At 38.2% G+C, this 27762-nt stretch overlaps 2 protein-coding genes across 2 annotated transcripts; one reads left to right on the forward strand and one right to left on the reverse strand.

The window, feature by feature from the left end:
• Positions 1-7613: 7613 nt before the first annotated feature.
• LOC138870229 (uncharacterized) lies at positions 7614-8081 on the reverse strand. Its single transcript, XM_070148022.1, has one exon. The coding sequence runs from the start codon at positions 8079-8081 to the stop codon at positions 7614-7616; it is 468 nt and encodes a 155-aa protein (XP_070004123.1).
• A 12308-nt stretch (positions 8082-20389) lies between these two features.
• On the forward strand, positions 20390-21145 carry LOC138870230 (uncharacterized). Its single transcript, XM_070148023.1, has 2 exons — positions 20390-20469; positions 20632-21145. The coding sequence occupies exons 1-2, from the start codon at positions 20390-20392 to the stop codon at positions 21143-21145; spliced, it is 594 nt and encodes a 197-aa protein (XP_070004124.1).
• Positions 21146-27762: the final 6617 nt, after the last annotated feature.

Here is a 27762-nt window from a genome sequence, read left to right on the forward strand (position 1 = left end):
CCTCCTGGTCATATGACAACAACTTTACCAGTTACGCCTAGTTATTTTTAATGAACCATAAATCAAGCTCAAAGGTGTTTTTAATGATCCAATAAATCAAGTTCAAAATTTTCCACAATATAAGATGAATGTGGTATGCTTCACATAGTTTAATACTTCCTTCCAACTTTGTTGGATTTCATTAAAAGAATATCATTTTTGTGTATTCTTAGGAAGAAAAGTAGTTGCATAGTTTCCTTACCAAATAAAGCTTGTCATATCATCATTTAATTTCCTTGATATTTTGATATCACTATCAACTATTCCTAAATTCTAAAGCGTTTGGATATATATTTGATTAAAACTTGAAAAAATAATTTTTGAAGTTGTGTTGAAAAATAATTTTTGATAGTTAGAGTGATGTTTGGACATGTATTTTATTTTAAAAAAAGTTAAAAGTTTTGTGAGTGGAAGAAAAACTTTCACCCAAAAATTGCCTTAAATCAGTTTTTAAAAATTTGAAAATATGAATTTTTTTCCAAAAACATGATCATATTTCATAAACAAATAATATTTTTAAAAATATTTTAAAAAGTAAAGACAAAATCTATAGCCAAACGGAGCTAAGTAACTTTTGGCTATGCTAGCAACAAATTCCAGTTGTTGCAGACAGTACTTGGTAGGTAGAATTTTAATTTGTGAATTTGGTATATTTCTTTGGTTGTACAAAAAAATTCAATTCCCTCAATGACTGGCTTTTATTGTTCTGTTGCAAGGAAAAAATGAAGTCTTTATCTAAAGAAATGCGTCGAGAAAAAGCAGATGTACAGAATCTTTCGACGAAACAGTGTTTTTTCAACAAAGTGTCCTCTCATTTGTTGAGCAGCCAGTGATGTTAACATTTAAAAAATAATAAATATATTAATATTTTCAGTTTGCTTATTATCTATATATATATATATTGTGAGCACGTGATATTTGTCTTATGTAAAATACTCCTACAAATTAAAGAAGTAAAATTTTCAATTATTTGCAATTTTGTAGAATTTTGTGTTAATTGCTTGCATTTTTGTGCACGTTTAATTTTTATTAAAATTATGGAAAAACGTCAAAAATATACCATGCATTGCATTCAGGTTTTGTTTTTATATTTTTAGGATTAATTAGTTAATAATTTGTTTTATTAAAAAAATAAAAATCACAAAAATGGCTCATTTTACATTTTTAGATTACTGATTTTCTTTTTTTTAATTTAGGATCAAGTAATTCTATAATTTTTGTAATTAGATAATTAGTTTAGTTTACAATTTATATTAATTTAGGATTTTTAATAATTAAAAAAAAGCAAAAGAAAAGAGATAAAAAAGAAAAAGGGAGTTTGAGAATAAAGGGCTCCCGGCCAAAATTGCTGAAGCCCAAACCATTTTCACCCCAAACCCGCCCCAAATCCGAGCCCAAGAACCAAATACCCGGTCCAGGTCTTCCTCCACCACTAAACGACCCCGTTTTACCCCTGTCTTATCACAACCGTTGGATTCTTTTGATCCAATGGTTCGGAACTAGGAAATCACTTAGTATATAGCTGTCTGAAAGCCTCCCCCTCATTCGAACCCCAACCCTAACCCTCATCTCTCTCAAACGAACCCTAGAGACGTCGCCCCAAAATCCCTATCGTCTCTTCCATCAACCACCCGCCGGAAATCGCCTACGGCGGCGGCGACACCCCAAACACCCCCAGATTAACACCATATAACCTCTTTCCCCTTTCTGTTCCAGACCTGCAAGCCTTTTCTCCAAAATCCCCACCCAAATCATCGAATCTTAGATCCAAAGTCAGGTTCTAAACCCTAATCCCTTCAAATCGGTCCAAAATTTCAACAGGCTACCCCTGTACCCTCCTCTCCTTAAATACCTCACTGATTTTTCCAAATAACTCCGCAAAACTCTGGAATTGCAAATCTAAGAAAGGGGTTTTCTGTTTTTGTCGAGTCTGAGTTCCGTGCTTTTTCTTTTTCAAAGGTTTGACTTCCAGAAGTCTTTTCTTTCAAGGAGATCCAGTCAAAGCCATGCAAGACCGGATCCCTTGAAGGAAAAGACCTCTGTTGGTCAACCGGGATGAAACAGACCTAAAAAGAACTGTTGACTCTTCTTGGCAAGGTATCATTCACCTTTCCACCTTCTTTATCTCTTCTTCAAGTTTTAGACTATGTTCTTTTTTATTTTTGTTTTCTTTCATTTTTTGTTAATCTGTTCATTCTTCATCTGTTTAAAAAAAAATCTTCCTTGTTTCAGTATTTAGACTTGTTTAATCAGTAGTTTTAGGGTTCATTAGCTAAGCATTTTTACCTAAATTACTAATTGATCAGTTTGTTATTTTAGGGTTTGTCGATATTGGTTTAGTTTGGATAATTTCGGATCAGTAGGTTAGTTTCCTTGCATTGATCATGTTGTACTGATGTAATAATATTGATAGGATGGTTTAGTCCTTAGAGAATGACTCATTATTCTGGATTCATGCTAGTATTAGGTTCAAATGTGTATGTGTTGTGTCATCTCTGATTTCAGTTCAATGATAAAGGAATTTAAGTTTAATTAAAGGCTTAATTGAATTAGAATTTGGCTCCATTTGATCTTCCTTGTTTTAATTCAGATTTTTATTTTTGTTTGCCTTAGTCTGTAAATCATTAGAATTTCTAGGGGTTTAATTGCACAACTAGAAACTTAGGGTTTAAGTGGGGAAATAAAACAAGGACTTTCAGATAATTTTCACATTAGGAAGGCTCTAGAATAGGGGCAGCTGGTTTCGTTTGGTTTGCACAAAATGCATAAGCCAATGAGGGATAGCCAGTTGTCCCAATTCTGTTAGAAAGATGCCTTTTCAAGCTGAAGGGAATATTTCCTAATTGGTTATTCAACACATGGCTTTGGAGGCTTATAAGTAGTACCCTTCTTTCATACAAAAATCAGAGACTAAGATAGATTTTTATTCCCTGAAAATTATCAAAAGGTTCTCTACACTCTTATTATCAAAGTTGGCTCAAATTGCCTCTGATCTTTCTTTTAGAACTTTAAAGTCTTTTCATGAGGATTTCTAGTTTTCTCCAAGCTGAAAATAGTTGATCACAGAAGCTGCTTGGTTCTTTTTGTTATTTACTGCTGTTGGTCCTTCTTTATTGATTCACTTTAGCTGATTTTGAGATTTTCTTTCCCTTTTGTTGTATCCAGATACTATCACAACTGCAAAAATATGGCTATAATATGCTGATTGGAAAGTGAAACTCCAGATCCGTTGTTGTTCAATGACTTTTTCCTTGTTTTTCTTTTACTCGTAGTTTTCTGTTCATTTTTGAAATGTTTGGCTTAAATTTGATGTTCACCTCTAGGCAGTTAGTCATGGCGTTTGAATGTTGAAAGTTAGAGTTAATTTTAGTTGTTGTTTTTTGCATTTTAGCTAGGTAGCTTCAGTTATACCTTAAATGTAATACGTGGGACTGTATTAAATTGTTGTCTGTGAGTTGCCATATGAGTTCAGGTGATTGAACACCTTCAGCATGCTCGCCATTAATTCTGTAAATATGAATGCATGTTTATAGTTGGGATTAGTCATGAATGAATCCATGTTAGTAAGCCATATGTGTTGAAATCATGTTTACGTTTGGTTAAAGTTAGGAATATAATTATCTTATGACAGTGATAAAGAATGAATTATGTGCAGGCTGCTATGATTCTAAGTGTTGTATCATTAATATAGTAACATGATTTGGTCTCAGGATATGCTTTTTAATCTAGTTAAAATTTACAAGTGATTTGGGTTGTAATAGGGTAAGAGGACTGTTGAGTTTCGAATAAGGCCTGATATGGGCTCAAATTGAGACAGCCCAGTCACGTTTCAAGCTAGGGCACTTCAGCCTTAGCTTCGTTGTTTCGTTTTTTCTTTATTTTTGGTTTAAATGCATTGTTTGATCTTAGGATGTTCATGTAACGAAGTTCACTTCAAATAATAAAAACAAGTCGTACAACATGGCTTTGTCTTTAAGAACTGGGCTTTGTAGTTGGCCCAGTTGAACCCCGATGCCTCCTGTTGATTCATCTTCAATTCTGGGCCTCACCTCGAGCCCAGTTTCCCTCTTAGGACTTATGGGAGTTTTTGGGCTTATTGCAAGCCTGGAACCTGCCCCAAATAGTTAACTATTTAAGTATATTACCCCATGTAGGCTTGTTTTGAGTAGCTCTAGATTGAATTTTAAATTAGATGAAAATCCAAACATCTTTAGATGGCTATAGTTAAGTATGATTTCATAAAAAAATGGATTGAGGTGTGACATCCATAATTAGACCACTCATGGCCCTCACAAATATTATAACTTGGTTACTAAAAATGAATTTCATAGTTTGCTTTAGGTGCGTTAATTAAATATTTATCATGACTACGGGTACGGTTCCCGTGATGTAGTTGTGATTTGTAATTGCTAAAATTCGGGTGTACATTTCATGTGACCCAGCTCCAATTCTCAATAAGGTTAAATAAAATGTGTCGTGAATCGCAGGTGCATTTCATGTAGCGTGGCTTACGATGTGCTTTAAATAACCTTGAATTTTTCCTAAAATATTAAAAGCGGTTAGAAAGTTAATAATGCACGTAGATTTAAAATATGTAATTAATTAGATAATTAGGCCAATATAATAGTTGAGCGACCGTGCTAGAACCACGAAACTCGGAAATGCCTAACACCTTCTTCCGAGTTAATAGAATTCCTTACCCGGATTTTTGTATTTCGCGGACCATAAATAGAGTCTTTTCCTTGATTCAGAATTTTAAACCGGTGACTTGGAACACCATATAATTATCCCAAGTGGCGACTCTGAACTTAAAAAAATAATCCCATTTCGATTGTCACTTAAATTGGAAAAAACTCCCTTATATCCATTTCGGGGGTAGAAAAAAGAGGTGTGACAGCTCTGGTTAGGGCTGTGCATGGATTGGATCGAATCGGATTTAACATATTTCGGATTCGAATTTCGGATTTCGGATTCTGAAAAGGGAAATTCGAATCCGATCCGAATTAACATTGGATCAGATCGGATTTTAAACTTTGGATCGGATAATTTTTCGGATTGTCGAATCGGATTGTCACTCATTGGAGTACTTGTTCGAAGTACATAAACAAATGTTGGGAATTACTTTCCAAATACAAATTGAGCAATCACTTTCCAAATACTTGTTCGAACTTAACATTGTTAACAATGTTCAATTTACACAACTAACTGAACTGAGTACTCATAAAAATTAATAATGCAACTGAGTTGAATTTACACAACTGGGTAACAATGTTCGAACTATTTAACAATGCAAACAAAACATAATTTATATCCATTCATCTCCAGTTCTCCACACAACTGTTACTGGACAGTAAACACCATTCATCTCCAAACAAAACCACAATCTGAAATTTACATAATGCAACAATTGTCTTTCAAAGTTTCAAACCAAACCAAACTGAAGACCCCAAACAAAACACAATCAATTGTCTTTCAAACCATATTGTCATAGCAAAATAAAACAAACCAAACTACTAAAGTCCCAATAGTTCTTTAACATATTACACAAAACAAAAGAGTTCCAAGTTCCAACTTTTGGGAAGCCACAATAGTCAACATAAACCAGCAACCAGGCCAAATGTAGCTCTCAATCTCAGATTCTCAGTAGGACTGTGAGACAAGTTAAAAATCTGCAATTTCAAACAATTCAAAGAGCATTTTCAGAGAAAGAAAAAGACAGCTTAAAGCTTCAAGCTATCTAGAATTCCAAATTCCAGAAACATACAACAAAACAAGGAGCAAGTGTATAATGAAATACCTGAGCTTGTACAACAAATGAAAAATCACTATATGTCGACAATGCAAGGCTCTCTTCCCGTATTCATAAATTCTGTATAATAAAATAGTAACACAAGAAATTAGTTTAGAAGTAATCTAAATAAACATACAAATAAAGTATATATTAAACACAAGTAATAAGATAGGCTTACCAGCTTCAAGTTGTTCAAGATTATCTAAATCTTCTTCAATTTTAACCGAAGTTGTTGATTCATTATGAAGCCAATCTTGGACACACACAAGAGCTTGAACCAATCTAGGAGTCAATGAACTCCTAAATGGATTAAGTATGCATCCGCCGGTGCTAAAGGCTGATTCTGAGGCAACACTAGAAATCGGAATGGCTAGCACATCACGTGCCATCTCAGCAAGAGTGGGAAATCTAGGTGAGTTCAACTTCCACCACCCCAGAATGTTAAATTTTTCATGGTCTTCCTCAACATCTTCACCCAAATATTTATCTAACTCCGTTTTAGAATCAACTCTGCCACATTTCTTATGCTTCTTTAAATCTAGCATGAATTTTGAGAGCAATGATGAAGAATATGGACCAGAACATGGAGAAGATGGAGAAGACGGACATAAACCAGAACCACCATTTTTCATTGCATACACATTAAACAAAGTATCCATGTATGTTTTCACATCCTCTTGTATTTTCAAACCTACTGTTTCTCCAAACATAGCACCAAGTGCAAATGAAAGAGTATTAAACTTATGGTGTGGATCAAGCACACATGAGATTAAAATCATTTTGTTCATCTTATGTGGATCCCCCCAATACTTGTCAAATTTCTCTTTCATATTCTTTGCCATTTCTCTCAAGAAAGCATCTTCATTTTGCATCAACTCTTTCAAAGAAGAATCAACAACACATATTTCAAGAAAGTGCACATTAGACGTAATATAAAGTGTACCTGATACTTTCAAGGTGAGTTCATAAAAAATTTCCAGAAACTTCACAATACGTCTTACACTATCCCAATCACTACTTAAAAGTGGACCTGCAGGTTGTCCATCCTCACAAATGCAGTTAGAAATACATGACATCAAACCATAATCAATATCACAATACTTTGTAAAGGCTTCCTCATAAACTGTAGCAACCTTCAACATCAAATATGTGGAGTTCCACCTAGTAGGAACATCCAAGCACAATGATTTTTTAGAAGTTATCCTATCAAGATCACAACATTCTTTAAACTTTTTCCATCTTGCGGGAGATTGTCTTATGTACCTAACAGCTTGTTTTATTCGTTCAACAGACACACTCCCATCTCTCAACCCATCTTGAACAACTAGATTGATGATGTGACCATACATCTCACATGGACATGCTTACCTTCCATCAAGTTAGTGTTCCATCTAGTAAATTGCTTGGATAACTCTCTAACCATCACATCATTGGAACTCGCATTATCGACTGTCACAGTAAATACTTTATCCACTCCCCATTCAAGTAAACACTTACAATACCACTAGCTAAATCTTGACCTTTATGACCAGTAATTGGACAAAAATTCAATATCCTTTTATGCAATTTCCAATTATTGTCAATGTAATGGGCTGTAACACACATATAATTAATTCTTTGAATTGAAGTCCATGTATCAGTAGTAATACATATTCTCTGTTTTGATTCTTTAAGAATAGACTTCAAAGCAAGTCTCTCTTCATGGTACATCTCAAGACAATCCCTAGTCATAGTAGTACGAGATGGAATATGGAATAAAGGTTGAAGACTTCTCACAAAGTCTCTAAATCCATATTTTTCTAACAAAAATAAAGGGAAGTTCATCTTTAATAATCATACGAGTTAAAGCCCTCCTACATGCCTCTGGATCAAATTTCCAAGGGATAACTGAAACATCACCTGTTAGACCTTGCGGTTGAAAATCTAATGTTGTCTGGCTACCTTCTGCCTTGTAGGGATTGGTCGGACATTTGGGAATATGCAATAACAAATTGCTTGTGCCGCTATTCTTGGTATCAACTACATATTCTTCTGAACAAAACTTGCATCTCGCTTTTTTCACACCCTCGACATCAGTGAACTTGTTGAAGTAGCGCCAAGCTATTGATCTTTCTTTAACCATTTTTCTTTTCTTCGAACCAGGTTCAGATTCACTGTTGTTGGTTGTTGAATCTGAATTAGTTGAAGCATTAGTTTCACCAACTTTTCCAACAATTTGAAGTTCATTCACTGTCTCTGTCTCGTTTTTCATCTACCAAAACAAACAAAAAAACCAAAATAAAATTAGAAATAGAAGAATAGAAAATGAAAGAGAGATAAAAAACAGAACATAAAGACAAAATCGATACATACATACAAAAATTGAAAAATAGTATGAAAATTCAAAATAAAGATGTTGTAATATCTCTTTAACACACACACACACAAAAGACACAAAAAACACACATTATTTGATTTCTGCCGTGAAATAAAAGGTGGAAAACATCACATTTGAGCTCTAAGAGAGAGGGGGAAAAGCAAAAATGAACCAATAATAACTAATAGTTAGAGAGAATGCCAGGATTACCATCTACTAGGGTTTTGCGTCGTTTGCTCTTGATTGGAAATTGAATGTGAAGACTTGAGAGTTGAGACTTCGAGATTAGTTTTCTACTTCGAGTGAACTTAGAGTTCACTGGCTTGAAACTTCGAGAGGACTGAGATAAAGAGTGAAGACGAAAGGCGGAAGCTTGGTCGGACTGAGATGAAGAGTGAAGACTTCGAGTTCGAGAAGACTGAGTCACTGAGCTGTGAAGACTGAAGAGAGGCAGAAAAGAGGACTGAACATCGATATAACCTAGGGTCTATCTGATAAATGAATAAGTATACCTAACCCTAAAATTTTAGGGTAGTATTTATATATAAGCCCATATAATTTCGGATTTCGGATCGGATCGGATTAAAATCATGCCAATCCGAATCCAATTCGAAAATCCGAAATTTTATGAAACATAATCCGTATCCAATCTAAAAATCCGAAATCCGAAAATCCGAAATAGAGCAGGTCGGATCGGATTTCGGATATCTGATCCAAATGCACAGCCCTAGCTCTGGTGACTCTGCTGGTGACAAGAACCCAAAACTTCTGGTTCAGGGTTTAGAATTCGAGCTTAGAATAACTATTATGTTGGCTTTTATTTATTATCTGATTTTTATATGTTTGAGCCTAATGTGCTAATTGCCGTTTTTTACCGCTTTGATATTGTTTGGACTGTATGTAAATTGTTACGAAACCCTCTTCTCTCTAAGTCTTCTAAATCATCTGGGAAGGGTGTACTTCGTGTGACTTTTTTTTTGTTAGATTCATATCCCAATTTTAGAATGAGGTTCTGACAAGTTGCAAAGCCGGTGAAGCTTCTGTATTCCCGGTATGTTGCCCCCCGGCTCGAGCTCTCCACACGGGTAAGCCTGGTCTAGAACAATATACCCAGGTTTTAAACATAGTCTTATGCCAGATCCTTAGTAGGAACGCTTGTTTGCATCACGTGCATTTGACTTTGGGGACTCAACACAGGGGTTGGGTCCGTCTAGGACAGGTGTACCCGAAATCAAAAGACCATCCTGATACATTTTTACTTGCTAGTTGCACATTTATTTGATTTGGATTACATGTTGACCGGCTTCTAGAATAGGGAAGAAAAATTGAGAAAAAACAAATTGAGGTAGGAGAGAGGAAATTACTCGCCTGTAAAAAACTTGGTGTCCAAAATATCCCAAAACTCTACCGAAATTTTTTGAAAAAAAAAACAAAAAAAGAAGAAGAGCAAAAGCTATTTCAAAGTGTTTGTGTTTTTCTGTTGCGTCAAAATTGACCGAACTACACGGGTTTAATTCTCACCGGATGTGGGATACGTAGACAACCTTCACCGAGTCCAACTCCTTTTGCAAAAAAACAATAACCCAAAAATATGAAATGTTGTTATGCTGACATAAATAAAATTAGGTGATGTCCTTCTTGTCTAAATAGTCAAAATGTCCCCAAAAGGGCGTCAGAAGACTGTTTTTGTAAGAATTGCCACATGTGGTCCTTTTTAAAAAATTTGGCCAATTAGCGAACACAACCCTAAAATCTTCTTTCCTGAGGTGCTGAAGGGTCGTATTTGCAAAGTTGTTTTTGTTTCGAATTGCAATTTTGAAAAAATTGATAATCTTCTTTTGAGTCAAAATAAATCATGATTTTTTTAATCGATCACTTTAAATAAATGTGCCGGATGAGCACTATTGAAAATGAACCTTTTAAAGTTGTAGAGGAAATCCCGCTAGAACTCCATATGTTGTGGAATGACTTAGGAAAGGTCATCAGAGGTGCTGCGATAAAAATTTTGGGGGGTCTCACTGGTCTTTTGAAGGTTAAACCGAGATTGGATATAATTGAAGCTTTAATACCTTTTTGGGACCCAACGCATAATGTATTCCATTTCTCTGACTTTGAGCTGACTCCTACACTTGAGAAAATAGCGGGCTATGCGGGCCTTAGTGGGAATCTCAAGAGCCGATACCCAGTGGCACCGAGAGCGGTGACTCCTCACAAGTTTCTGAACCTTCTGAGTATCAGTCGGGAAGTCAAAAATAGAAATTTGGCTGAGGGATTTTGCACATTATACTTCATGTACCGTCGTTATGGAGATCCCCGCGGTTTTGAGGCTCCGGATACTAGTCTAACTCATTCAGGGAACAAATAAAAATGGGAATCACATCGGGGACTGGCCTTTATAGTGGCATTCTTGGGTTCCTTAATCTGCACAAGGAAGGATGGACATATAGAGTTGGGGCTCGTAGGAATGGCCGACTTCATGATTAAAAAGGCTAATGGCACTATTGTACCGATGATCCTAGAAGAGATTTACCGAGCTCTAACTGTTTGCCGAGCGGGGGGAAACTTTTTGAGGGTTGCACATGCTTTTACAACTTTGGATGGAAGAACACCTTTTGCCATCGTCCGGGGTAATGAACTATGGTATGACCGATCTTAAATGCATTGAAGAACATGAAAACTGGGTAGAGGGTCATGAGTTTCCAGAAGGTACGGAGGCATGGTTCGCACATTTGAGTTCTTTGACTGCAAGCAAAATTGAGTGGACATTCGGTTGGCTCCCGGTCATTAAAGTCATTTATATGTTGGCCGAAGTGTGTTTTCTTCTATTAATTGGTCTCCAACGTATTCAGCCATATGCTCCACACAGGGTTCTGCGCCAGCTAGGCAAGTACCAAACTGTCACAGACTCAGGTACATGATTTGTCCAAAGGCGAGTTAGATCCTAGTTATACGGCCTGGTATAGTAAAAGGTCTCAAGTCCATCAGGAACCCGAACAACCTGCCAAAAGGCCCCATGTCCAATAGTTCACTGATGCGGCGCAGGAGCAATGAGGTTGGTTGGCAAAAGAGACAAGCTACAGGGCCACAATAAGCAAATTGGAGGGACAAATCAGAAATCTTAAATTTGATAGCAGTGTACAGGATGCTGCTGATGAAGGGGAGAATAAAAAGTTGGCCCAAAAAAACAAAGCCCTTCAAGCCCAGATCCAAAAAATGAAGATAGCTGCTGAGAATCAGGAAAGGAACCGAACGGATGAAAGACTCATAAAGGGTCTTAAGAAGAAAGTATGTGAGTGCGAGAATGATTTGGAAAAATCTGAAGGTAGTCTGGCAAGAGCTCGGGCACAGTTGGCAAAGAACGCAGAGGGTCGAGCAGAGTTTGTTCGGCAGTTGAAAAGGAAATATGATAGAGAAGTCGCGAACCTGAAGAAAAAGCTAACTACTCTCGAGGACAAAATGGCCAAGAAGGCAAGAGACTTCAAAGCAGAAAGAGAACACTTATATGCCCTAATGTCGCAGTTAGAAAAACACCTGCAATAACTTTAAGAGCAAAATCATACAACCGAACAAGTTTTGGGGGCCAGATCACAGCAGATCGGACGGTTGCTACAAAGGAAGGGTATTATCAGGGAGAGGGTTAGGAGGATTGCGGACTACATTATGATGAAGTGCAACGAATGCAAGGACATGACCAGGTCCACGTTCTTCGCTTCAGTTATGATTTTTGTCCGACAGATCATGGATAACCTATTTCACCTCTAAGAAGATATGGCGCATAGGCCCGCGGCGAGACCGACTGATGTCCCGTGGCCCCCTAGAGCAACATTTGAGGCACTCATGTATTTCTGATTTTATTGTTCGAGTCTGTATTCTCAGTTTTTTTTGGAGTTCATTAGTCCACTTCGAGTTCGTATTTTCATTTTTCTTTTGGAGTCCGTTAGTCCACCTTTCAAGTCTGTTAGTTTTTATGTTTAATTCTGTAGGAGAAGTCGTTGTAATCAGGATGTTTTTGTTTTTATTTTATTTTATGAAAATTTGAAAACCCAAAAAATGTATTTTTCTTTTATTTTGCATTTATCCCCTGAACTACGTAATGATTTGATTCATGCAGCATCATGATACGTAGGCAATCCCCATAGGATTCGATCATAACCATAAAATGAAAAGGAAAAAGAGGAGAGAAAATAAAAGAAAACTGAGGGGAAAGAAATAATGGCAAAATGAGAGAGAAAAGCGAGTGAAAAATAAAAAGGGAAGTAACAAAAACAAGTGGGAAAGTCCAATAGTGATTAAAGAGGGATTGGAGTAAAAAGAAAAAAAAGAGAAAGCACAAAATGAGAAGAGTTAGTTAAAAGCCGGGATGAAGCATGCAGCCGTTCAAATACACGATAGAAGCTTTAACTGTTTAGGTGCATTGCATCCCAAATATGCGGTTGCCTATCTGTTAAATCTTAAACACTAACAAGTTGTTGTTGTTGTCAATGAGAACATGAAGGTGGTTAGTTTGTTTGACATTCTAAAAATCCATCCGTACAACACCAGGTCTAAAAACAAGTTGATCATGGCTGGCCAAGAACTGGACGCAAGTATTATTGATCCACCGAAAGAGATGGAGGAGCCTAAGGTTGGTTTGAAAGAGGAGTTACATAAGTTGAAAAACCAGATGGCCGAAATGTACCAGGCATGGATGAAAGGGCATCCACTACCATCATACCCCGCCAACCCTGCTTTCATCCTGCCACTAGCTCAATCCCAAGAACCTCCCACTGTTGATTCTTCTCCACAACATGCACCAAGCTTCACCCCATACTACCACTATTATGGCACCACTTCCTAAACCATACAAGCTCCACCAGCCAAAGCAACCCCATACCCCCCACCAGCTACCCCTGTTTTCGTACCACCTCCACCAGCTACACTCCATCGATCTTCTAGTGAGCCATTATTCCAGACTCAAGATAATAAGGCTTCTTATCGAGTGGATTAGGCGGTTATTTACTCTTAATAGTTTGGTTTATCGGTTATCGGATTTTAAATATATTAATCCGCTAGCCACCCGATAAGATATCGGGAGGATTGATATCGGATAGCTCTTATCGGGCTGTTTATCGTCCTAATTCAATCAAAATAAAATAAAATTTAGTCTTTGTATGTTTAAATAGGTGGTCGATGTACTAAGAGGGACGAAGCAGAAGAGACACCGTGATGGGTAAATCATCTGTCTAGAATCTTATTTATGTTTATGCACATTGGCCTTAGTCCATGTGAAAGATTTCTTGGTGTACTAATATTATGATTAGAAGTGGGCATACTGTATATTTTAACAGGTCATCTGCTTGGACAGAATTGCTAAGCCAAGAGTTCTGTTAGTTAGAACTTACAAAGATATTTGCCCAAGATAAGAAAAAACAAATGTAATTTTAGGTGAAAGTGAAAATTAGCATCTCTAATTAATAGACGTAGAAGTCACAGAAATAATTTTGTGTCAATTAGTACAAAATCATACATTAAAATCTTAATCCTATTGTATAGAACAGAAATAAAACATATAAAAAGTTACTACATGCGACTATATATAAAATGAATAGGAAGAGATTTCTTTACGAATCAAACAATGTAGGATCACAAAAAGTTTATAAAATTATTACCTAATAATAATTCAAAACAATTGAAAAGAAAACCGTGTGTCTTGATATTATGTTAAATAAGACAGAAGTTATTAGTGCATATAAACCTTAATACTCGAAAACGGTGAAGAGGAGAAATATGAGTTTGAAACAGTTATCAATTTGAACCGGGAACGATTTCAAATTCCTGGTGGATTGACAAAATTCAAGTAGGCAGAAGTTTAGTTGAATTAAAACGTCGAAAATAGTTGGTAAAGTTCAATATTACAATTGTATCCAACATAAATCATCTCGTTGAAGGAATTTAGGCTTGTAAGGGCATAAAAACCGATTAATGTTTTGAGGATATTTTTATCGATCAACATTTAGCGTGGAACATTCGTACTTTTATAATAATATAGATAGATATGGATAAAATAAATTATATATATATATATTTGGATTGGATTTAATAAATATATATATTCTTAACGGGTTAATGGATTATCCGTTAAGAAAATTGAATAATCCGCCCCCCAAACCGATAAGCCGCTAATAAAAAAAATTCAATCTGTTCTCCGTCCGTTAAACTGTTAACCCGATACTAATAAGCCATTAAGCTTCGATTTTGGTTCGGTTTTCGGTTTCGGTTCGGTTTTGAACACCCCTACAGTACTATCCCCAGAGCCTACTTTCAAGGCCGCAGATCATTACTCCTACACTCCTCGTTTCGACCTCCTTGTTGAGATTGAGAAACCACCTAAAAACCCGGAACATGAGGAGATGTTTAGGAAGGTGAGAAGCCTGGAACAATCGCTGAGAAACATGTAAGGGTTGGGAGGTCAAGTAAGTGTAGCCTACAAAGATATGTGTTTGTTCCCTGACATACAGCTACCTATTGGGTTCAAAATGCCCAAATTTGACTTGTATGACGGACACGGAGATCTTGTGGCCCACTTAAGGGGATTCTACAGTAAAATGAGAGGAGCCGGTGGGAAAGATGAGCTGTTAATGGCATACTTTAGCCAGAGTCTGAGTGGCGCGGCAGTGGAGTGGTACACTCGTCAGGATCACAACAGATGGTATACCTGGGGTGATTTGGCCCAAGCATTCGCTCGTCATTTCAAATACAACATCGAGATTGTTCCAGATCATTTGTCTTTGACTAAGATTGAGAAGAAGCCTAGTGAAAGTTTCAGAGAATACGGTTTCCGCTGGAGAGAACAGGCAGTAAGGGTTAACCCTCCAATGGAGGAGAACGAAATGGTGGAATAATTTCTTCAGGCCTTGGAGCCTGCTTACTTTGGTCATCTGATCTCGGTCATAGGTAAGTCTTTCAATGAAGTAGTAAAAATGGGAGGAATTGTAGAGGAAGGGCTCAAATCAAGCAAGATCATGAGCTACTCTGCCATCAAAGCAACTACGTAGGCAATCCAAAATGGCACCGGAGGCATGCTTGGGAAACGCTATAGTCGTTTCAGGATTGTGGCACGGCCCGGGGGATTCTCCTACCCACTACACCCAACCTCGACCCTAGTTTCAAACCTATACCCCAATTCCATATAATCAATCCCAAAACTACTTCCCCCTCCCCCCACCAGAGCCTCAGTACTCAGTCATGCCACCCCAATATCATGTCCATCATGCGCAGTGATATGCTCAACCCTCTCCTCACCCGCAATGGCATGTCCCAGCTCCACGAAACCCTTACCCACCTCCACAAATATACTGATACCCTACTGGGTCAAAATTTCGGGTGAAGCCAGAATTTAGGAATGAAAGGTGCAGCAGAAGAAAACTTTCACCCCACTTGGGGAATCTTATACCAACCTATTTCAAAGGTTGAGGCAGTCGGATGTTCTGAGGCCAATTGAGTCGAAACTACCAAACCCCCCTCTAAAGAACCTGGATTATTCTCTCCGATGTGCATACTGTTCTGATACTCTGGGGCACGACACAAAAAAATGTTGGCATTTGAATAACGCCATCCAAGAGCTCATTGATACAAACCAAATTGTGGTCTAGAGCCCAGAAGCACCCAACATCAACCAGAACCTATTGCCAGCCCATGCTGAAACGCACATGATTGAGATAGTGCACAAAGATGGGAAGCCCAAGAAGCCTTCACAATCTGTCATGATAATCTGGTCTAGTGAAAGCAGGTCAATCAAGGACTCGATCATCACAAAAGCAACCTCTTTGATAGCTGAAGGATTGGCAGACAAGTTGAGCATGCCAAATGATAAGCCAGTTGTGGTAATTGAAAAGAGGTCTCCAAGTGATGTTGTAGCAAAGTAAGAAAAGCCAAAGGTGATCGTACCGGGAGTAGAAAGTAAGCCGGTCATAATTGTGGAGTATGCTCGCACGGACCCTATCATTATCAAACCAGTGACCCAGCTGCCAGTAGCTAACACCAGGATTGTCCCCTGGAATTATGAGCGAGTGATAGTGACCTATAAGGGGAAGGAAATGAAAGAAGAAGTCAATGAGGCCTAGGGTTTAACTCGTTCGGGGAGATGCTTTGCCACAAAATAGTTAAGAAAAGCTAAAACACTTAGAGACAATCCAGTTCTAGTGAAAAAACCGGTCACTGAAGAGGAGGCGAAGGAGTTTTTGAGAAAAATGAAGGTACAAAATTACTCCATCATGGAATAAGTGGGAAAGACCCCTTCCCAGATTTCCCTGCTATCATTGTTGATCTATTCAGATGAGCACCGCCAGGCTCTAATGAAGATTCTGAACGAAGCTCATGTCCCCGACAAAATCACAGTGAACCATTTGGAGAAGATTTCCAATAAGATATTTGAGTCTAACAGGATCACATTCTCGGATGATGATTTGCCTCTGGAGGGTACGGAACACAATCGAGCCCTCTATCTCACAGTGAAATGCGAAGATTCTGTGGTCACAAGGGTGTTAATTGACAATGGTTCCAGTGCAAACATCTGCCCTCTCTCTATTCTGAACAAGTTAAAAGTTGATGACGAGAGGATTCACAAGAACAGCTTATGTGTCCGAGGTTTTGACGGAGGGGGAAAAGACTCTATTGGCAACATCATGCTCAAGTTGACAATAGGACCAGTCGAATTCACCATGGAGTTCCAGGTCCTAGATGTGGCTGTTTTTTACAATTTGTTGTTGGGTAGGCCTTGGATATATGTTACCAAGGCGGTTCCGTCTTCTCTGCATCAGATGGTGAAGTTCGAATGGGATAGATAAGAAATCGTTATGCATGGCGATGCGAATTTATGTGCTTTCAATGATACATCCATCCTATTTATTGAAGAAGATAAGGGGTCGTGGGTCTATCAAGTTTCCGAAACGGTGTCAGTTGAAAAGTATCCAGAAGGGGAATACATCTCGGGTCCAAAGTTAGCTTCTACAACCGTCATGGTAGCAACCGAGATGTTGAAAAATGGTTTTGTGCCAGGCAAGGGTCTGGGTGCATCTCTGTAAGGTATCATGCAGCCAATGTCCTTGCGTGAAAATCTAGGTACATTTGGTCTGGGGTTCAAGCATATAGGGGATGATGTGAATAAGGCTAGAAAGCTAAAAAAGAAGGCATGGTCGCTCTCTTAGCCAGTCCCACGTCTCTCCAGGTCTTTCATCAAGGCAGAGGTCTTGAAGCGTCCAGTAACAACAGTTCCTGAGCCTGTGGTTGATTTTGATGAAGAATTGGTTAAAAGGTTCCAGAGTCTATTTGATGAAGTGAACATGGTAGAAATCGGGGAAGGTTCCAGCAAAGCGGATGTGCAGTTTATTGGGCCAAAAGTGAAGCTTAACAATTGGGATGCTACTCTTCTCCCTACCCGGAAGGAGTTTTGGTAGTTTGCTTTGTTTTCCTTTTAGTTATTTGGATTATTCCAGGGTTGTATTTCAGATTTTTATTTTCCGTCTGTTTTGATATACAAACCCTTCTATCCTTTATTTTCAATGAAATACAATTTCCCTTTTCCATTACTCCTGATAGTGTCATTTTCTTTTCTTTCTTTGTATAGTTCTTCTTATGCCGGTTTCAATGACATGACATGCATGAGGAATCTTCGGCCAAGTCTTAAAAGCCAATCTAACTCTGAAATAATAACCCAAGAAATAGAGTATGATGATGAAATAGAGTATGATGAAGAGGAAGCATTTGAGGAAATTAGTAAAGTGCTAAGTCACTTTGAAGAGAAACCCAAGCCTAATTTGAATGAAACTGAAGCAATCAATTTAGGGGATCCAGATAAAATCAGGAAAACTAAGATAAGTGTACACTTGGAACCACAAATCAAGGAGGAAATAATCAAAGTACTGTATAATCAAAGCACTGTTTGAATATAAATATTTTTTTGAATGGTCATATGATGACATGCCAGGTCTAAGTACTGACTTGCTGGTTCACAAATTGCCCACTGACCCGGCATTCCCTCCCGTCAAGCAGAAGTTAAGGAAGTTCAAAACTGACATGAGTGTGAAGATCAAGGAAGAAATCACAAAGAATTTGAACGCAAAGGTCATTTGAGTCACGCGATACCCCACTTGGTTAGCTAATGTTGTGCCAGTGCCAAAGAAGGAAGGCAAGACCAGGGTGTGCGTTGATTACCGTGATCTCAACAAAGCAAGTCCAAATGATAATTTTTCATTACCAAGTATCCACATTTTGATTGACAACTGTGCCAAGCATGAGATCGGTTCTTTTGTGGATTGCTATGCGGGGTACCACCAGATCTTGATGGATGAGGAGGACGCAGAAAAGACAATATTCATCACACCATGCATAACTTATTGCTACCGGATAATGCCATTTGGTTTGAAAAATGCTGGGGCAATTTACATAAGGGCGATGACTATTGTGTTCCATGATGATAGACAAGGAGATTGAGGTTTATGTAGATGATGTGATCGTAAAGTCAAAGCAACAGGCTTACCATGTCGTAGATTTGAGGAAGTTTTTCCAAAGGCTCCGTAGGTATAATCTTAAGCTTAACCCTGCCAAGTGTGCATTTGGTGTTCCATCTGAAAAACTGTTGGGATTCATAGTTAGTCGTCGAGGCATTGAATTGGACCTATCAAAGATCAAAGCTATCCAAAAATTTCCACCTCCAAGGAAAAAGACTGGGGTGATGAGTCTGCTAGGGCGTTTAAACTACATCAACAAGTTTGTTGCTCAACTCACAACAACTTGCGAGCCCGTCTTAAGTTGTTAACGAAGGAAGTTGCGGTTAGATGGACTGATGAGTGCCAGGAGGCATTTGATAAGATCAAGGGGTACTTGTCAAACCACCTGTGTTGGTCCCGCCGGAACTTGGGAGGCCTTTAATTCTTTATTTGATAGTCCTAGACAATTAGTTCGGTTGCGTATTGGGTCAACATAACATCACTAGCAGGAAGGAGCAAGCCATCTATTATCTCAGCAAGAAGTTCACATCCTATGAGGTTAAGTATACTTCCCTTGAAAGGACATGTTGTGCCCTGACTTGGGTGGCACAAAAATTGAAGCATTACCTGTCATCCTATACTACTTACCTCATTTCTCGCCTGGATCCTCTAAAGTATATGTTTCAGAAGCCTATGCCCATAGGAAGACTTGCAAAGTGGCAGATTTTGCTCATAGAGTTTGACATTATCTATGTGACTCGGACCGCGATAAAAGCCCAAGCATTGGCCGAGAATCCGGTGGATGAAGAGTATGAACCGTTGAGAACATATTTTCCCGATGAAGAGGTGATGCATATTGACGAGGTGGATCAGGTTAAATAACCAGGTTGGAAACGTTTCTTTGATGGAGCCGCTAACATGAAAGGTGTCGGAATAGGGGTCGTGCTTATTTCTGAAACAAGGTATAACTATCTTGTTACGGCCCAACTTCGTTTATATTGTACCAACAATATGGCTGAGTACGAGGCATGCATTTTGGGATTGAGGTTAGCTGTAGATATGGGAGTTCAGGAAGTCTTAGTATTGGGAGACTCGGATCTTTTGGTGCACCAGATTCAAAGAGAATGGGAGACTTGGGATTTAAAGCTCATACCGTATCGACAATGTTTGCATGATCTTTATCAACGGTTTTGATCAATAGAATTCAAGCATATTCCAAGGATCCATAATGAGGTTGTCGATGCTTTGGCTACCTTGGCGTCAATGTTGCATCATCCGGACAAAGCTTATGTTGACCCTCTGCATATTCAAGTTTGTGATCAATATGCCTATTGTAATGTGGTTGAGGAAGAACTTGATGGTGAACCGTGATTCCATGATATCAGGGAATACATCAGGATGAGGGTATATCCGGTACAAGACACAGGTGATCAAAAGAGAACAATTTGACGTTTGGCTAGTGGATTTTTCCTGAGTGGGGGAATCTTATACAATAGGACTCCAGATCTTGGATTGTTGAGATGCATAGATGCCAAACAAGCCACGGGTATCATGACAGAAGTGCATTTCGGGGTTTGCGGACCACATATGAGTGGGTATGTTCTAGCAAAGAAAATTCTTCGAGCAGGCTATTACTGGCTCACCATGGAACGGGATTGCATCAGCTTTGTGCGCAAGTGTCATCAGTGCCAGGTACATGGAGACTTGATTCATTCTCCGCCATCTGAGTTGCATACAATGTCCGCATCGTGGCCCTTTATTGCTTGGGGCATGGATGTCATTGGACCAATTGAGCCTGTGTCATCAAATGGGCACAGGTTCATTCTGGTGGCCATCGATTATTTCACTAAGTGAGTTGAATCTAAGACTTTCAAATCTGTGACCAAGAAGGTAGTGGTCGATTTTGTTCATTCAAATATCATTTGTCGGTTCGGAATCCCAAAGGTGATCATCACAGATAATGGTGCTAATCTTAACAGTCATTTGATGAAAGAAGTATGTCAACGGTTTAAGATTACGCATCGAAATTCCACCCCGTACCGCCCCAAGGCGAATGGAGCAATAGAGGCAGCCAACAAGAACATAAAGAAGATACTTCGGAATATGGTGCAAGGTTCCAGGCAATGGCGTGAAAAGTTACCTTTTGCTTTGCTGGGTTACTGCACTACTGTTCGAACTTCAGTAGGTGCAAATCCTTATTCGTTGATATATGGTACTGAAGCAGTGATACCTGTGGAAGTTGAAATTTTATCCCGCCGGATTGTTGCTAAAGCCGACATTGAGGATGACTGGGTCAAAACCTGTTTGGAGCAATTAAGTTTGATTGACGAGAAAAGACTAGCAGCAGTGTGTCATGGCCAGTTAGATCAAAAGATCATGGCAAGAGCATACAACAAGAAGGTGCATCCTCGGAAATTTGAAGTACGTCAGCAGGTGTTGAAACACATCCTTCCACATCAACCTGAAGCTAAAGGCAAGTTTACCCCAAATTAGCAGGGGACGTTCATCGTAACGAGAGTGTTGTTCAATGGTGCTTTGTATTTAACAGATATAGAAGGCAAATGTGTAGATATGGCTATCAATTCTGATGCGGTCAAAAGATATTGTGTATGATTTCTTTGGTTTGTCTAATTGTCGTTTGTACTTAGCGTGTTTTGAAGTTGGAATGACGAAGGCATTTTATTCTGTTATCTAAACACTTTATACTTTGTTACCCCTTTGAGCCTTATTTATTTCCTTTCATACTCCTCTTTTGGAATCAGTAGCAAGTTCAGAAACACGAACACAAAAGGTAAAAAGGGGGGGAGAAGAAAAGAAAAGAAAAAAAGAGAGAGAAAGAAAAAGAAAAAGAGAAAAGTAACAAAAACAAAGCAATTCCCATGTCATGAACTACGTTCTACCTTATTCCTTTAAAGGATACGTAGGCAGCCTCAAGGTTCCGTCCCATCAAAATAAATTCAAAAGTCCTTAGGCAAGGAAGATTGGGGCAGAAGTTGTGGTTTTATAAAAGATCTGATTCCAAAAGTTGTAATTTTGAACTCATTCAAGTTGTTTTGAGCCTTTATAATATCCTTTCTCTCCCTATCCAAAAGCCACATTATGGTCCAAAGAAAGACCTTCCGATCAATCTTTGAGGAATGCCAAGTCAGGCGAGCTAGAGGTATAAGTCATCAGGGGCAACACTCCTTTCTACACAAGGAAAATGAATAAATGAGAGAGTCTTACTGGTGAAAACCCTCGTGGGCACCGCAGGTCGATGGAAAGATGAGAGAAATTAAAATGAGAGAGTCTTATTGGTGAAAACCTTCACGGGCACCATAAAGCGACAGTGAGTTGAGAGATGAACAAATGAGAGAGGTTTGTTAGTGACTTTGCAGAGAGATTGGGTCGTGGAAACCCCGGGGCATAAAGTATGAAAGCTGAAAGGTGATTGGTTGAACGGGCTGAGATGATTAATCCGAAATGCATGTCATGATTATTGGTGCCAGCTGCCTCACTCAGATAAGTCTCTTTTCTTTTCTCCCCCAAATAGTCACCCTGTTTCAAGTCTTCTTCTATATTTCTAACTCTCGAAGTCATTGCATTTCATTTCTTTTGGGTTTATTTCTCTAAGGCTTTTCCAATGTCACCCTTGTTTAAGCAAGTAAGAAAGGATTTCAAAGCTTATTACCAACTTCTAAATTGCACAAAGCAAAGTGCGGTCAAAGCATACCAGAAATAGCATGATGCAAAGTGAAAGATAAGGTGTTAATGAAAGTTCAAGTGGTCAAGGGGTAGGTGAATTTTGTGGAAGATACAGAGGTTCAAATTGGAAGGAAAGAAATGTAAAATAGCGGTTTGAGTGCAGGTCACTCGGGTCATTCAGGTTCCTGTTGGTTGAAATTCAGTCAGAAAGTCAAACAATTCTCGGCCAGTTCAAGGCAGCCAGTCAAAACAAAGCACGACAGTGAAAGGGCCGCCTTCAGCAAGAATGCCTCAAACTAACCCCCACATTTTCAAATTGATAAAATTTTCTTTGATTTAAACAGGGGCAGAAAATTTTGTTTGTTCCGGAGGAACCCTCTATGGGGAAAGCATGTACCGGACAGGTTCAACCATAAATCTTTAGGACCCTCCTAGATAATGGGATTTAGTTTAAAATTTTCAGGGCCCTCCTGGATAATGTGATTTAATTTTAAAAAGTTCTCAGGACCCTCCTAGATAATGGAACTTAGTTGAATTCCAAGACCTTCATAGATAACAAGATTTAGCATAAGCTCTACCTTTAGAAAATATAAGTTGACTTTAAAGCTTCCACTCTTAAGATGAGATTCAATTTGAAGTTTTCAGGACCCTTCTGATTAATGGAATTTTAGTTTTTAAATTCTTAGAGATTTTGGGTAACATGATTCGGTTAACACTCACAGATGTGCCCAGATACCAAACTGGGGCAGAAAGTTTCTTTGTTTGTCTGTTTTGTTGTAATCAGGTGCCCACCTGGAGAACAAGGGAATACATCTCAAGTTTCGGCAATCAGGTGCCCACCTGGAGAACAAAGGAATACATTTCAAGTTTTGGCAATCAGGCGCCCACTTGGAGAACAAGGGAATACATTTCAAGTTTTGGCAATCAGGCGCCCACCTGGAGAACAAGGAAATACAATTTAAGTTTTCGGCAATCAGGTGCCCACCTGGAGAACAAGGGAATGCAATTCAAGTTTTGGTAATCAGGCACCCACTTGGAGAACAAGGGAATACGATTCAAGTTTTGGCAATCAGGCGCCCACCTGGAGAACAAGGGAATACAGTTTAAGTTTTTGGCAAGCAGGCGCCCACCTGGAGAACAGGGAATGCAATTCAAGTTTTGGTAATCAGGCGCCCACCTAGAGAACAAGGGAATACGATTCAAGTTTTGGCCATCAGGCGCCCACCTGGAGAACAAGGGAATGCATTTCAAATTTCGGCAATTAGGCACCCACCTGGAAATAAGGGAACCCGTTTCAGAATTCAACTCACGTTAGCAACAACAGAAATTCGCCTCGAGAATACAGGTCAACAGTTCAAGATGCACAACAGAACGGTAGAAGTAGCAAGACCAAGTTTGAAGATGGTAGATAGGATTTTTTTAATTCATAGATCATAGTTTAGCCTAACTTCTTTTTATTTCGTCTCGGTGTAATAAGGAGTTCAGTAAGCAATAGCAGCAGCAACAACAGTAAAATTACAGCTTCCCGGTAGTCCCAGCTACTGAAACTTCCCGAACTACACTGACCTGATTTATTTATAGCCAAGAATATGTAGGCAACCTCTGAAGCAAGGTGCGGTCAAATCTTTCAAAAATGCTTCCTACGGAGTATTCAAACAGGAAAAAATCGCTTGTATCCGCTCACTTTATCTTTGCCCGAAAACTCTTCGTGTTTCCAAGCAAAGAGGGGCAGTTGTGAGCACATGATTTTTGCCCTATGTGAAATACTCCTACAAATTAAAGAAGTAAATTTTCCAATTATTTGCAATTTTGTAGGATTTTGTGTTAATTGCTTGCATTTTTGTGCACATTTAATTTTTATTAAAATCATGAAAAAAACGTCAAAATATACCATGCATTGCATTCAGGTTTTATTTTTACATTTTTAGGATTAATTAGTTAATTATTTATTTTATTAAAAAAATAAAAATCACAAAAATAGCTCATTTTACATTTTTAGATTATTGATATTTCTCTTTTAATTTAGGATCATATAATTCTATAATTTTTGTAATTAGATAATTAGTTTAGTTTTACAATTTAGATTAATTTAGGAATTTTAATAATAATAAATAAAAAAAGGGATAAAAAAGAAAAAGGGAATTTGAGAACAAAGGGCTGTTGGGCCAAAATTGTTGAAGCCCAAACCATTTTCGCCCCAAACCCACCACAAAATCCGAGCACAAGAACCAAATACCTGGTCCAGGTCTTCCCCCAACACTAAACAACCTCGTTTTACCCCTATCTCATCACAACTGTTGGATTCTTTTGATCCAACGGTTCGGAACTAGGCAATCACTTAGTATATAGCTGTTTGAAAGCCTCCCCCTCCCCATATTCGAACCCCAACCCTAACCCTCGTCTCTCTCAAACGAACCCTAGAGACGCCGCCCCAAAATCCCTACCGTCTCCGCCGTCAACCACCCGCCGAAAATCGCCCACGGCGGCGGCGTCACCTCAAACACCCCCAGATTAACACCATATAACCTCCTCCCCTTCCCCGTTCCAAATCTACAAGCCTTTTCTCCTAAATCCCCACCCAAATCATCGAATCTTAGATCCAAAGTCAGGTTCTAAACCCTAATCCCTTCAAATCGGTCCAAAATTTCACCAGGCCACCCATGTACCCTTCTCTCATTAAATACCTCACCGATTTTCCCAAATAACCTCGAAAAACTCCGAAATTGCAAATCTAAGAAAGGGGTTTTCTGTTTTGGTCGAGTCTGAGTTCCGTGCTTTTTCTTTTTCAAAGGTTAGACTTCCAAAAGTCTCTTCTTTCAAGGAGATCCGGTCAAAGCCATTAAAGACCGGATCCCTTAAAGGAAAAGACCTATGTTGGTCAACCGGGATGAAATGGACCTAAAAAGAACTGTTGACTCGCTTCTTGGCAAGGTATCATTCACCTTTTTGTCTTCTTATCTCTTCTTCAAGTTTTAGTCTATGTTCTTTTTGATTTATGTTTTCTTTCATTTTTTGTTAATCTGTCCATTCTTTATCTGTTTAACAAAAATCTTTCTTGTTTCAGTCTTTAGACTTGTTTAATCAGTAGTTTTAGGGTTCATTAGCTAAGCATTTTTACTGAATTACTAATTGATCAGTTTGTTATTTTAGGGTTTGTCGATATTGGTTTAATTTGGTTAATTTCGAATCAGTAGGTTAGTTTCCTTGCATTGATCATGCTGCACTGATGTAATAATGTTGATAAGATGGTTTAGTCCTTAAAGAATGGCTCATTATTCTGGATTCATTCTAGTATTAGGTTCAAATGTGTATGTGTTGTGTCATCTCTGATTTCAATTCAATGATAAAGGAATTTAGGTTTAATTAAAAGCTCAATTGAATTAGAATTTGGCTCTATTTGATCTTCCTTGTTTCAATTCAGATTTTTATTTTTATTTGCCTTAGTCTGTAAATTATTAGAATTTCTAGGGGTTTAATTGCACAATTGGAAACTTAGGGTTTAAGCGGGGAAATAAAACAAGTACTTTCAGATAATTTTTACATTAGGAAGGCTCTAGAATAGGGGCCGCTGGTCTCATTTGGTTTTCATAAAATGCATAAGCCAATGTGGAACAACCAGCTGTCCCAATTTTGTTAGAAAGATGCCTTTTCAAGCTGAAGGGAATATTTCCTAATTGGTTATACAGCACATGGCCTTGGAGGCTTATAAGTAGTACCCTTCTTTCATACAAAAATCAGAGACGAAGATAGATTTTCATTCCCTGAAAAATACCAAAAGGTTCTCTGCACTCTTATTATCAAAGTTGGCTCAAATTGCCCTCTGATCTTTCTTTTAGAACTTTAAAGTCTTTTCATGAGGATTTCTGATTTTCTCCAAGCTGAAAATAGTTGATCACAGAAGTTACTTGGTTTTGTTTGTTGTTTACTACTGTTGGTCCTTCTTTATTGATTCATTTTAGTTGATTCCGAGATTTTATTTCCCTTTTGTTGTATCCAGGTACTATCACAACTGCAAAAATATGGCTATAATATGCTGATTGGAAAGTGAAACTCCAGATTCGTTGTTGTTCAATGACTTTTTCCTTGTTTTTCTTTTACTCGTAGTTTTCTGTTCATTTTTGAAATGTTTGGCTTAAAATTGATGTTCACCTCTAGGCAGTTAGTCATGGCGTTTGAATGTTGAAAGTTAGAGCTAATTTTAGTTTTTTTTTTTTGCATTATGGCTAGGTAGCTTCATCTATACCTTAATTGTAATAAGTGGGACTGTATTAAATTGTTGTTTGTGAGTTGCCATATGAGTTCAGGTGACTGAACACCTTCAACATGCTCGCCACTAATTCTGTAAATATGAATGCATGTTTAGAGTTGGTATTTGACATGAATAAATCCATGTTAGTAAGCCATATATGTTGAAATCATGTTTACGTTTGGTTAAAGTTAGGATTATTATTATCTTATGATAGTGATAAAGAATGAATTATGTGCAGGCTGCTATGATTCTAAGTGTTGTATCATTAATATAGTAACATGATTTGGTCTCAGGATATGTCTTTTAATCTAGTTAAAATTTACAAATGATTTGGATTGTAATAGGGTACGAGGACTGTTGAGTTTCGAATGAGGCCTAATATGGGCCCAAATCGAGACATCTCAGTCACGTTTCAAGCTAGGGCACTTCAGCCTTAGCTTGGTTGTTCATTTTTTCTTTATTTTTTTTTGGTTTAAATGCATTGTTTGATCTCAGGATGTTCATGTAACGAAGTTCGCTTCAAATAATTAAAACAAGTCGTACAACAAGGCTTTGTCTTTAAGAACTGGGCTTTGTAGTTGGCCCAGTTGAACCCGATGCCTCCTACTGATTCATCTTCAATTCTGGGCTTCACCTCGAGCCCATTTTCCCTCTTAGGACTTATGGGCGTTTCTGGGCTTAATGCAAGCCTGGAACCTACCCCAAACAGTTAACTATTTTAAGTATATGATCCCATGTAGGCTTGTTTCGAGTAGCTCTAGATTGAATTTTAATTTAGATGAAAATCTAAACATCTTTAGATGGCTTTAGTTAAGTATGATTTCTTTTAAAAAAATGGATTGAGGTGTCCCATCCATAATTAGACCACTCATGGCCCTCACAAATATTATAACTTGGTTACTAAAAATGAATTTCGTAGTTTGCTTTAGGCGCGTTAATTAAACATTTATCATGACTACGGGTATGGTTCCCGTGACGTAGTTGTGATTTGTAATTGCTAAAATCCGGGTGTACATTTCTAGTGACCCGGCTCCAAATCCCAACAAGGTTAAATAAACGTGTCGTGAACCGTGGGTGCATTTCATATAGCGTGGCTTACGATGTGTTTTAAATAACCTTGAAGTTTTCCTAAAATATTAAAAGCGGTTAGAAAGTTAAAAATGCACGTAGGTTTAAA

Source organism: Nicotiana sylvestris, chromosome 6, assembly GCF_000393655.2.
Source record: "Nicotiana sylvestris chromosome 6, ASM39365v2, whole genome shotgun sequence".
Classification (NCBI taxonomy): domain Eukaryota; kingdom Viridiplantae; phylum Streptophyta; class Magnoliopsida; order Solanales; family Solanaceae; genus Nicotiana; species Nicotiana sylvestris.

Coding starts and splice junctions, on each gene's coding strand:
- LOC138870229 (XM_070148022.1), bottom strand. CDS start 8,081: ATGAAAAACGAGACAGAGACAGTGAATGAACTTCAAATTGTTGGAAAA.
- LOC138870230 (XM_070148023.1), top strand. CDS start 20,390: ATGTCCGCATCGTGGCCCTTTATTGCTTGGGGCATGGATGTCATTGGA. Junction 20,470..20,631: donor GTGTCATCAAATGGGCACAG/GTTCATTCTGGT, acceptor TAATCTTAACAG/TCATTTGATGAAAGAAGTAT.